Source organism: Balaenoptera ricei, chromosome 17 (assembly GCF_028023285.1).
Source record: "Balaenoptera ricei isolate mBalRic1 chromosome 17, mBalRic1.hap2, whole genome shotgun sequence".
Lineage (NCBI taxonomy): Eukaryota > Metazoa > Chordata > Mammalia > Artiodactyla > Balaenopteridae > Balaenoptera > Balaenoptera ricei.
In genome coordinates, this window is record NC_082655.1 from 22,130,107 (window position 1) to 22,142,296 (window position 12,190).

The window sequence follows — 12,190 nt, forward strand, 5'->3', positions numbered from 1 at the left end:
AGTTGACTTTTCCAGCTCTCCAGTTTGGACTCTAATAATAGGCAATCAGATGGCACTGAATAAACATAAACCTTGTTAAAAATACCTAAAATTTGTGCATTTGAGGATATTGAAACAAGTATCATCAGTGTACATTTCATTTGCTTTATCACTTCATCTACATTTGATTTGCTAATCTTAACTCTTGTCATTATTGACAAATGTTACTTCTCCTCACAAGAACTACAGAACTATATTCACTTTTTTCCAGTACCTTTGCTTTCCTTTTAAAAAAGTATTCCTACCATTAAGAATTTAAACCAGAATCATGAAATGACAATAGAAAACACTCATCTGGCTTGACAGGTAATATAGCCTGTGTGGTCCTCCTGGTGTAAAGCTAAAATTCCACTTTCCACCAAAAAAGCACCTCTGAATTCAACTGAGAATGACATTTCTATAGGAATAAATTTGAATTTTCTCATATTTAAGAAAAGTTATTTATTTTAGCCTAAATAAGAACTTATTCATGAAGTACTTCATACATGATCATGATATTCTAAGGATACAGATTAGAACAACTATTTGAAGGTATCACAGGCAGCTCAAAGTCAGGAGCTACTGATCAATCTGACAACTTTATACTTCAAACTTACAGTGCAAAAATACTTTAATTTTGGCCTGAAGGATGATTAAACAATTGGGGAGGGGGCCGAAAAAGAAAAGCTTGATTATTCAATTCCTAATTGAATTAACCCTTTAGACATTTTAAAAAATTTTTATTTTATTTATTTTTGGCTGCGTTGGGTCTTCGTTGCTGTGTGCAGGCTTTCTCTAGTTGCGGCGAGGGGGGCTACTCTTCGTTGCAGTGTGCGGGCTTCTCATTGCAGTGGCTTCTCTCATTGCGGAGCATGAGCTCTAGGCGAGCAGGCTTCAGTAGTTGTGGCACGTGGGCTCAGCAGGTGTTGCTCACGAGCTCTAGAGCGCAGGCTCAGTAGTTGTGGTGCATGGGCTTAGTTGCTCCGCAGCATGTGGGATCTTCCCTCACCAGGGATCGAACCTGTGTCCCCTACATTGGCAGGTAGATTCTTAACCACTGTGCCATCAGGTAAGCCCCCCCCTTTAGACATTTTTAAAGTAACATTTAAAGCCAACCTGAAAGAGTATTATTTTGGAATTTTTGCCATTTAAGATAACATTTACATCTAAAAGAAAATCATCTTCCAGAACTCAAAAAAAGTAAAGGGATGTTTTTTCCCCCCTAGGATCTTATAAAAAATTAAGACGTTCTCAAGAAAAATTGAGAGAAATGATTTTTCAACAAAGAATTCTTTATCTTGCTAGATTATCAGTGCAACAAATATAGGTTTAGACACACTGGTCGAGCCTCAAAAAATGTACCTCCTACACACTCTACGCTCCACCACAGCAGAAGAGGAAATCAAGAGCGAGCAGAATGAAGAATCTAGGCTACAGAAGTGACAAAGTAGATTCTCTGGATAAGGACAGGAAATGCCTGGGTGATAGCTGAGCAACATGCTTGGCAGAAAACCTTTCCACATTGGAGGACAGAGGGCTGGCTCCAGAAGTATTCCAGGGGTAAGAAATGACCCGATATTATATTGAAAATTATGAGATCCTTTCCAGAGTTACTGGAGAATATGGCAAGATCAAGTCAGATGCTAGAAGAAAATGAGGCCATTATTAACTTCTAGAATAACAAAAAAGTAACATAAAAACCAAATTCAACCATAGCATGCTACTTGGTTTAGTAGTAAACAGAGTTTGTAGTCATCAAAATGAAAATACTGAATTTGGGATGTATAAAGATTGAAATATTAATATATTAGAAAAATGGTGGAGTAAAATAAGTAAGCAAAATTTCTACTATTTCTAGTAGGAAGTCAATAAATAATGGGCCCATCCAAAGGTAGCAGCAGATTCATATTATTTGGAAATATACAGGTAAATTCTACAACCACTACATGAGTTGAAAGAGAAAGTTTCCTCTGTGAATGTGAAAAAGGGATTATCTCTTTTTTGTCACAAGTGTTTTGGTACTATACGATTTTTTTAAACTATCTGCATATAATGTTGGAGGGTGGGGGACAGCAGTAAGACAGAAAGAGACAACAGTTTACATTAAAAAACAACCTCCAAATTCTCTAAGAAAAGTGAACATGATCACACCTAAATCCATCCACTCTGGTTTTTTTTTTTTTTTTTTTAAACAAATAATTTTAAACAAAGGCTTGTGGGTCAATATTCATTTACAAAAATAAGTTTAGTCTTTTAACATAAGTACTTCCACAGTTTCAAAAAGAAATTCATTTTCATATTTGCATGTCTTTAAAAGTATCCAAAGGACTCATTATCCTGCATTCTGCTTTTCAGAAAGTACTTTCGAGGTAGATCTGTTTCGGATTCTTTTTCTTTTTCTTTTCTTTTCAGAGGCAGATGAGTTTGTATCCTGTGTTTTTTTCTTTTTCTTCAAACAGCTAAGAGGATTAGGGCCACTTATTTTCCTGCGCTTTTTTTTTCTTCTCTGTTCAGGGTCTTTTATTAAACCCTGTTCCTCTTTGAGTTGCTTGATACTTTGTTTCTCTTGCCCTGAGACAAGCTGACCTGACTCTACTGCTTTAGCAAATGCAATTGTTTTTGGAGAAGGTTTGTCCAAGACTATAGTGTTCTGAATAATGAACATGAGAGGAATTCCAGGCTTTTTCTTTACTTTCATAGACAAATTCTGATCCTATTAAAAACAAAAATAGAATTATTTAGTTCAAATATATCAATTAAATCAGATGCCTTAAAGAGATTCTAAGAACTTAAAGAGGGCTATACTGAAAATTAAAGAGATCACAGGTTTTACTTTTCAAATCAGTATGTCTTACTAATGGGAGTATATTTCATGATAAAGAAAGGAAGAGGGCTTCCCTGGTGGCGCAGTGGTTGAGAGTCTGCCTGCCAATGCAGGGGACACGGATTCGAGCCCTGGTCTGGGAGGATCCCACATGCCACGGAGCAGCTGGGCCCATGAGCCACAATTACTGAGCCTGCGCGTCTGGAGCCCATGCTCCGCAACAAGAGAGGCCGCGATAGTGAGAGGCCTGCGCACCGCGATGAAGAGTGGCCCCCACTTGCCACAACTAGAGAAGGCCCTCACACAGAAACAAAGATCCAACACAGCCATAAATAAATAAATAAATATTTAGGAAAAAAAAAAGAAAGGAAGAAAAACATAAAAACTGAGCACAGTTAAGTGGCAACAATGTGAACTGGATTTATCAATATTTTATATTGATCGATATTCTAAGATGACAAATTTTCTAGGACCTCGAATTACAAACTAATACAAAGGTAAATATACTAGATGATGTCCCTCATTTCTACTCTGAGATATGTTTCAGAAAGGGTCAAGAATGCTCACAGAGATTGAAAGAATAGAAATAAAGTAGGAATTAGCTGACTCAGATTCTAGACTCAGCTCTGCTTCTAATTGTGTAATTTTATAATCCTACAAGCAAATTTAAGGAAATCTGTATGTATGCAAGCTTATTCATTAATATCGACCCCGAGAGTCTCTCCTCCCCTGCTTCCCAGTCTTTAAAAGCCTGAAACAGTTCCATACTGGTGGTATAGTCTCAAACAATATGAAACACGACTTTCCAAGAAATAATATAAAATACGGGAACGTGAAAAAACATGCATAAACATAAAATGTAAAATCTTTGCTCTACTTACCTTCCCTTCAAGAGCCCTAAAACATATCATCACATCTGTCAATAACTTTTATTTTACAAAAGGAAACTTCAGTAATTTAGAAGAAAATCATTATGCTTAAGGTTCTCTCCTCAAACTCTCAAATGACAATTGCTTTTGTTGACTACAAATTAACTTGAAAGTGTGCGTTTTAAAAAGTTGAAACACTTAAACCACTTCCACCTAATTTTTTCTAATGATAAATAGCTCCATATGGAGTATAAATAGAAATGATTAAGATTGACTCTGGTCTTAAAAGTGGTATCACCTGTGTTGCCACAAAATAATGGTGAGGATTCCCATCTTCAACCATGGAAAGCAGACATTCTGATCCACTCACTGAATTCTTGAAATGGGGACAGTTTCGAACCTGGCATTTTTGTGCAATCAGCTTTGCCCCATATAAGTCCTTTCCCAATGTTTCCAACTCTTTTAACACACACCTGAAAAAAAAAAAGTTATTAGCAGCTCACAATTATAATAGACGCATATCTGTTGTTCACATAAATTATTAAAAAAAATACTCAATTCTTCTTTTTAAGCTACAAACCATACATTAAGCATTTCACTATTAAAAGACCCGAAAAATGCATACACGAAGTAGAAGGAAAATAATAAAAAGTTAACATGTACTGAGCATTTATGATGTGCAGGCAGCATACTAACTGCCTTTACATAAATTCTCGCTTATCTCACAACAGCCCTACAAAGTTGGGCAGCTTACTTTATTTATTTTTTTTCTACTTTTATTCTATTTATTTTTATTAATTTTTCTTGGAGTATGGTTGCTTTACAATGTTGTGTTAGCTCCCACTGCACAACAAAAGGAATCAGCCACACACATACAGATATCCCCTCCCTTCTGGACTTCCCTCCCATTTAGGTTAGCACAGTGCATAAGGTAGAGTTCCCTGTGCTATACAGTATGAGGGCAGCTTACTGTAAAATTATCCTTATTTACAACACCTCATTCTGAGAGATTTCAAGTAACAGGCCCAAATTCAAACAACTAATAAGAGGTAGAGTTGAAATGTGAATCTAAGTAGTTTGACGATAGATGCTTTGCACCAACCACAGTGCTACAGGCTTCTTCTTCAAGTGCAAATCGGTGCACCTTCAGAATATTTTCAGCTTAGAAAAGTAAACATTCTCAAGTCACCAGCGTGTTTAAAAACAATCACAACTTTCTTTCACTTTGCATTTTCATATTAATATCAGGCAATGTTTTTCAAAGTGTCATCTATAAACTACCCCTATTGGAATGACACAGTGATATTAATTTCTAGCTCCTTTCTCATCCCCAAATCTGAACCTCTTGTAGAGTCAAACATTAGCATCTTAATAAGCTCCCCAGGTACTTCCTCTGTCCCACTTAAAAATTATGAGAACTACTGAGTCAAAGATTTCTTCAACCCTAGCCAGCCCTTGCCTGACTCTACCTTGCCTCACCGGCTTTATCACACCATTCGTTTTTGCTTTTTTTAAGAGATTTTGCTTTCTAAAGTCATCCATTTTGAACTCCATTTTGAGTTTCAGGCCTAAATTGCCAACTACTTATTGAATATTTCCTGTGGATGGCCCGCCATCAGCTCTTCGTCAAGTTCACAATGTCTAAAATCAAACTACTTTCCTGCCTCCAGACTTCTCCAGGGCTTGCTATCTCTTTGAATTTACTACCTTCTCAGATACTGTTTCGAAATCAGAAATCCTATTTAACCTTTGCTTCCTCACTCCTACCCCTGCCCCTACCCCATCAGTGGTAGTCCTATCTCAGCTGTTGCTATCTACCTCTGTAATGTCTCCTTGTGGAAGTTCCCACCTCTCCTCTCTCAGGTTCAGGCTCCCATTATTTCTTGACTAGACAACCACAAAACGGATTTGCCTGTCTTCATTCTCTTGCTTCTCCAACTTACCCCTCACATAGCTGCAGTTATCTTTTCTAGAAGATACTTATCAGGTCTGATAGCATTTCTCTCTTGATACACACCAAGAATTGACAATCATATGCTTTAAAATAAACTAGCAGTAACTTATTCTTAAATGAATAAGAATGGCCATGTCGGGACTTCCCTGGCGGTCCAGTGGTTAAGAATCACTTACGATGCAGGGGGCGCGGGTTCGATCCCTGGTCAGGGAACTAAGATCCCACATGCCGCGGGACAACTAAGCTCACGAGCCACAACTAGAGAGAAGCCTGTGCACCTCAACGAAAGATCCCACATGCTGCAACTAAGACCCACCCGAGGGAGTCAAAAAAAAAAAAAAAAGAACGGCCATGTCAATAATTGCAAAGACTTGGTGATAGACATTTCGTTATACTATTCTATTTTTGTGATATGTATGAAATATCCCAGAAGTTAAAATAAATTCTTTAGGGGGAAAATGCTGCAGAATGTAATTTCATGCAGTACTTCTCAACCTTTTTTATATTACAGCCCTGTATTAAAAATGTTAGTATTTCTATGGCAGACGGGTAAGTGGACAAGGCTTGTAGCCAGAAGCAATCAACTCTGGGGCACAGACCATCTGAGGACTTGTCTGGCGGCTCTGAAGGAGATGGAGATCAAAACTTAGGGGGCATCTATGACCCATGTGAGGCTCTGCTTGAATGAAACCCACATGAAGTTCTGAATATAGAAAGCTGTTCATGGAGCAGTGTTATGTGAGAAAAGCAGGCCATTAATATCACATGCAGAGTAAGAACCCATTCGTGTGTGTGTGTGTGTGTGTGTGTAAAGAACTGGATGATACACCACATGTTAACAGTGGTAAGTCACTGGTGTGGTATTATGGGTCATTTAAATTTTCTCTGTTCACTTTTTAAAGGAAATATTCTACAAAGGAATAAAAAAAACAAAACTAAGTTTATGAATAGTAGTTCTTCATTATGCAGCCTCAACTTATCTTCTTCCCAGCTTCTTTCCCAGATGTACGCTGTGCTGTAATCTCTTTCCCTGGCATTTCACAACTCCACTCCTTTGTTCAAGAGGTCCCTACAAGTCACTTCCCTTTTCTTTCACTCAAAAAATGTCCTTCCCCTCAGAACTGAACCGTGACTGGGCTCAGAAGTTATCTCCTCTGTAGAACCTTCCTTGATTCCATCCTTCCTCCAATCAACCCCCCAAGATTCCATCTTAGGTGTTCCCACACTTTGAAGAAGTGAGGAAACTAGGGGTCAAAACACACCAATTAGAGGTTGATTTATGCACTTTGCTGGCCATACGAGCTGGGAGATCATCCTGTTCACCAAGTTATCCTCTGGCTAGAGCAGTGCTCGGCGTATGGCTGGTGCTCAATAAACACAGTTGAATAAACAAATGACCTTGCACAAAGTTCTTGAAACATCGAGTCCTGACCTATCTTTCTGGGAATCGAAGATATTACATCATGGGGCAGTTGTGAAGCTTGAAAAATTCTTAAACTGGGAAAAACTATGCAAACAACAAGCAATCACTTAGAGGATATAGGTCTGAGATACCAATAAATGCTCTACATATACTATACCTCGTCCGACTTCTAGCAAGTTTGTAAGTAGTTACGAGCTTTTTTCTACAAATGAGTAATCCAAGGCTCGGAGAGGTTAAGTAACTTGCCCGAAATCACAAAGCTGGTAGAACCGGGTCCAATAGTGGAAACCAGGTCGAACGGCAAAGCACGTGTTCTTATCCTCCAGGATAAGATGAATACTCGCCGGACCTTATACTGTCTATCCACTTGGTAGATACTCGCCCACCCTCCTTAGCGGCCCCGCTGAACTGTCAACTCCTCGTGGGCGGCGCGCTTTGCCCCTCGAGGGCTCCCAATGGATGCCTGCGAGCAGCGGCCTCCCCTCTACCGCACCCGCGGGGCCGCCGCGCCTCCACCCGGACCAGCCAAGCCCACCTGGTGGTGCACAGCTGAGTCTCCCCCATGAGGTAGCGAGGCAGCTGCTCCCGCAGCTGGATGCGGCCCCGCAAAGCCGCCTGACAGAAGGTGCCGTCCAGCAGGATCTGGTACGGCTCGCGGACCCCAAAATTGTTGCGGAAGAAGCCAAGATGCTTCTTGGCGTGTTTCTGCCTCGTGATCTTCATGCCTGGCTTTCCCGGAGCGAGCCACCGGACCAGAAAGCAGCAGCGAACTTCCCCGCCACACAACCCGCTATTGGCAAGACGGGCTTCTCCCGGAAATGAAGAACCCTTGGCCCCGGAAGCAAACGCCCCCACCTGTGGGCCTGGTTTACGTAACTCCCAAACGAGAGCGCGCTTTACCCGGTGCCCGCGCTTTTAAGGGGCACGCCCTCGGGGGCGGAGCTTGCGCGTAAGTGGGAAAACGACTAAGTGCGCGATTAGAGGCGCACATGCGCAGTCATGGGCCAGGTTAAAAAAAAATACACACTGCCTGTTGCGCGTTACCTGGCACGGCATCTGAAAAGTCCGCGGTATAATAATAGTGAAAATATTGAGCCTTAATATGTCCTAGGCACTGTTCTAGGTAATATACCTTATATTTTTCCCTTTAATGTTAATAATTCTCAAATGAGGGAAGAAAGCGACCAAAGTATATTGGGCAACTATGATTGGGCAGGTTTGTAGTGATTGCCTTCCTATAAAGAAGTTAAGCACGTTTACTAAGGGCACGTGGTTCTTTAGTGTCAGAACTATCACCGGAACTCAGGTCCCCTGCCTGAAGTTCAAATATTCTTGCACTCCCCCTCACCTCCCGCACACATTCCCGCCATAGGACCCCTCCCACTGAAAAGCCAAATGTCAGGGCAAAAAGTCCCCATCGTTTTGCATTTCCTCTTCTCCTGGAGACCATCCTAAATCACTCGCAAGGAGTGTTTCCGGAGGACTTATTCAAGAGCTTCGTTTTCCAAGAGTCAGTGTCCCTAAACTAGAGTGCTAATTCTGCCCCTCACCCAAGCCATTTGACCTTGAGCAACTCCCCAAGAAACCTGGGTTCAGCTTCCTCACTGTCAAATAGGTTGGCAGGACTATATGACTTTTAAGAACGCTTTTTATGTCTGTAGTCTCTGAGGTAGGAGAACGACATACTGGGCTACTAACAGGGAGGTACAAAGCTGACCGAAAGTTTAGAAATTATTTGGTCAACTTGATTAATAAAGAGAGTAAATCTGAAAATTTTGAGTTCACCCGTGGCTAACTGCCACATATCCACTTCAATTCTAGGCAAAATAATCAAAGAATGGGGAGTATGGAATTTTGCATTTTTTCTTCTGGCCTGGAATCTGTCCCAGATCTTGTTTTAGCTAAAGATTGAGAGAAAGAACCAATGCAGAAAAATAACTTACAAAGTGATCGAGGTGTGTTATTTGCATTTGGGGTTTTATTTGAAGATATAGGTTTATGAAATTGGAACCAAAATCTTCTATAATGTTAACCCTGTCTTGATTCACAGCACAACATCACTTAGATGACTGCTTTCATTTAACTGAAAATAAATTTAGGAATTGGAAGCCATGAAGAGTTATTGTAGGATTGGATTCATGGTTCTTGAGTATAATTGCTCATGACCTTCCAATCTGAATACTCTCTTTATCCCTGTGTGCCAACACCCCACTCTGACTATAATCCCACCAAAGACAGAAAATATACTATCCCAGCCTTGCAAAACAGTTTTAAAAACAGGCTCACAGATTTATCTACCAGCTCCATCCTGTTAGCCACGTTTCACTACTAAGAAAAATGAGGTTCAGGACTAGGGATTTGAGTCATACTCTAGTTTTGTTTTGTTTTTTAATTTACTAGACTGTAGCATTTTTTTCAAACTCTATGTATATGACAGTGCTATTTACACAACTGACCCTTATTTCACCAATAAGAAGACAGTCTATACTGCTGATTATCAAGTTTAAAACAGAATTTTCTGTTACAGCAGTGTTTCTCAAAACATGATCCTGGGACATGCAGAAAAGTTCTTAGTGTGCTTGTTTAATATGCCCATTTCTGATGCAAAACAAGTACTGAGGGAGAGGAATACTAATCAGAGAGGAAGTGACATTTATTACAATATCCCCAAGTCATTTATTATGCATATTGGTGTTCCAGAAGGACTGTCTGCAGTAAAGCATCACTGTTTACCCAATGGGACATTTTCATTAAATGGTCCACTGAATACGTTTTGGCCTGATGCCAAATGACCTAGTATTGGAAAATCAATATTTGGCCACAACAAAGGCAGAAGCCAAATATTGCCATTATTGGAGAAACTATTTGGATATAAGTTTAAATCTGAAATTTTACTTTGAAAATTATTATAATATTATTAAAATTTTTAATAGTCATTGAAAATTTTTTTGACCTTAGAGTACAGGAACAGTAATGTCTCAGTATTGCTAGCTGCTATTTTTTTCCTCAGGTCAGTACACTGGATATTTTCCAGGCCAAATAGACATTCAGCTGAGGTAGGGGATTAATTTATTTTTCTTTATTTTTTCATACTCTTCATATTCTTTATTACATCTGGATCAAATATAATTTATAATATGATGTTGTTGTACATGATTTTGAAGTTCTTTCTTCATGAAATTTTGATGAAGCCAAGTTGACCTGAAAATGATTTATTCCTGCAAGTTATGACTAATTCCCAAACAAGAATTTTCATGAAAGATTCATGTCCTAAATGGAATTAAATAGGTAAATATTAAATACAATTCATAAAGGTTATTTTGTTTAATTTCATAAATACTAGTATACCAAATAATTCAGCAAAGATATCTATTGTGATATTATTCTGCCTTATATTCATATTTAAATATTTATGTTTGTTAACATCCATTAGCTCCAAAGGAATACAACGTTTTCCCTAACGTTATCCAGCTAACATATTCTTTAAATAAATAATTTCCTTAAATAAATAATTTAAAACAACTTAGGTAAACTGGTTTGTATTGAGGGCTTATTAGTCCTTCACTAAGATTCCCTAGGATAAACTCCATCTGGGACTTGCTTACTGTGAGTTTTTATATATAGGGGAAGGTGTTATGAAGGTTGGTTCTGGAGGCTGCCAGATTTTTAAAAAACATCCTTACGGTTTTCAAATTACAAAAATAACACATGCCTGTTATAACAAGAGGAACAGTGGAACAACACAGGACATTCATCCCTTCTTCCTTGACCAAATAACACATGTTAATCTACTGTGTAACTTCTGTAATTTTTTTAATATTCATATACTTATTTGCCTACATATATGCATACATATGTAGAGATTTTTGTCACTCTATGTTATTCAAAGATAGAATCATATTTTATCACTTCTGTACACTTTGCTTTTCTTACCCAACAATCCTTGTGGAAATCCTCTCCACACATACTCCAAGTCAATTGGCATAGTTCTTATTCATTATTTTTAATGGCTGCATGAAATTTCCCACAAAATCACCACATTTAACATAATGACTGTGACACAGACTGTAAATTGACGCTCAATATCTCTTCTCTTTAGTAATACGATCCTAATTTTATTCTGGACAATAGTGTGCCCAGAAAAGAGAATCCATTTCCCAGCATTCTGTGCAGTGAAGTACAGTCATACGATTAAGTTTTAGCCAAGTGTATGTAAGCATAAGTGTTACAAGGGACTTCTGGGAAAGCTGCTTAAAGGAACTTGACTTAACTTGGTGACGGGCACTTTTGTTTTTTTCCATTGCCTTTCTAACCACTCCCTGGAATTTGGATGTGACGAAGGGAACCCTAGCAACGTATTTTAGACCAAGAAGTAAACTTGAGGATGGAGGCCATGTGCTAAGCTAGCAAAGTAGATAAGAGAAGCAGCCTGGGCCATCAATGACTATGAAACTACCTTTCCAAATCTAGACTTTCTACCTCTGGCCTTGTTTTACATGAGAAGAAAAATAAACTTCTATTTTAGTTTAAAAAAATTATTTTCTTTTTTTTTCTTTTCATTTTTTGAGACCGTATTTTTTTTAGAGCAGTATTAGGTTTACAACAAAATTGAAGAGAAGATATGAGACTCCCCATGTAGCCCCTGACTCCACACATGCATAGCCTCCCCCATTATCAACATCACTCAGGACTTCCCTGGTGGCGCAGTGGTTAAGAATCCGCCTGCCAATGCAGGGGACGTGGGTCCGAGCCCTGGTCCGGGAAGATCCCATATGCCGTGGAGCTACTGAGCCCACATGCCACAATTACTGAAGCCCCTGCGCCTAGAGCCCATGCTCTGCAACAAGAGAAGCCACCGCAATGAGAAGCCCACGCACCGCAATGAAGAGTAGCCCCCCCGGTCTCTGCAACTAGAGTAAGCCCGTGTGCAGCAACGAAGACCCAATGCAGCCATAAATAAATAAATTTATTAAAAAAAAAAATCACTTACCAGAATGGTACATTTTTTTCAAACAAGAAGGAACCTACATTGATAAATTGTTTCTTTTATACGCAGCCAAACCCAATCTTAATTGACAGAGTATGTTAAAACTACTTGCCAG

General features: G+C 39.1%; 1 protein-coding gene across 1 annotated transcript; it reads right to left on the reverse strand.

Moving 5' to 3' along the window:
* Nucleotides 1-494: 494 nt before the first annotated feature.
* UTP23 (UTP23 small subunit processome component) lies at nucleotides 495-7,909 on the reverse strand. Its single transcript, XM_059901493.1, has 3 exons — nucleotides 7,624-7,909; nucleotides 4,010-4,184; nucleotides 495-2,731 (listed from the first exon to the last, which is right to left on the reverse strand). Exons 1-3 carry the CDS (start codon nucleotides 7,809-7,811, stop codon nucleotides 2,351-2,353), a joined length of 744 nt encoding a protein of 247 aa, XP_059757476.1. The 5' UTR covers nucleotides 7,812-7,909; the 3' UTR covers nucleotides 495-2,350.
* Between the last annotated feature and the right edge of the window lie 4,281 nt (nucleotides 7,910-12,190).

Excerpts from the sequence above, each read along its gene's own strand:
- UTP23 (XM_059901493.1), bottom strand. The coding sequence starts at position 7,811 with ATGAAGATCACGAGGCAGAAACACGCCAAGAAGCATCTTGGCTTCTTC. Across the intron at positions 4,185-7,623 it reads ACTCAGCTGTGCACCACCAG|GTGTGTGTTAAAAGAGTTGG; the intron begins GTGGGCTTGGCT and ends TTTTTTTTTCAG. Across the intron at positions 2,732-4,009 it reads ATTATTTTGTGGCAACACAG|GATCAGAATTTGTCTATGAA; the intron begins GTGATACCACTT and ends TGTTTTTAATAG.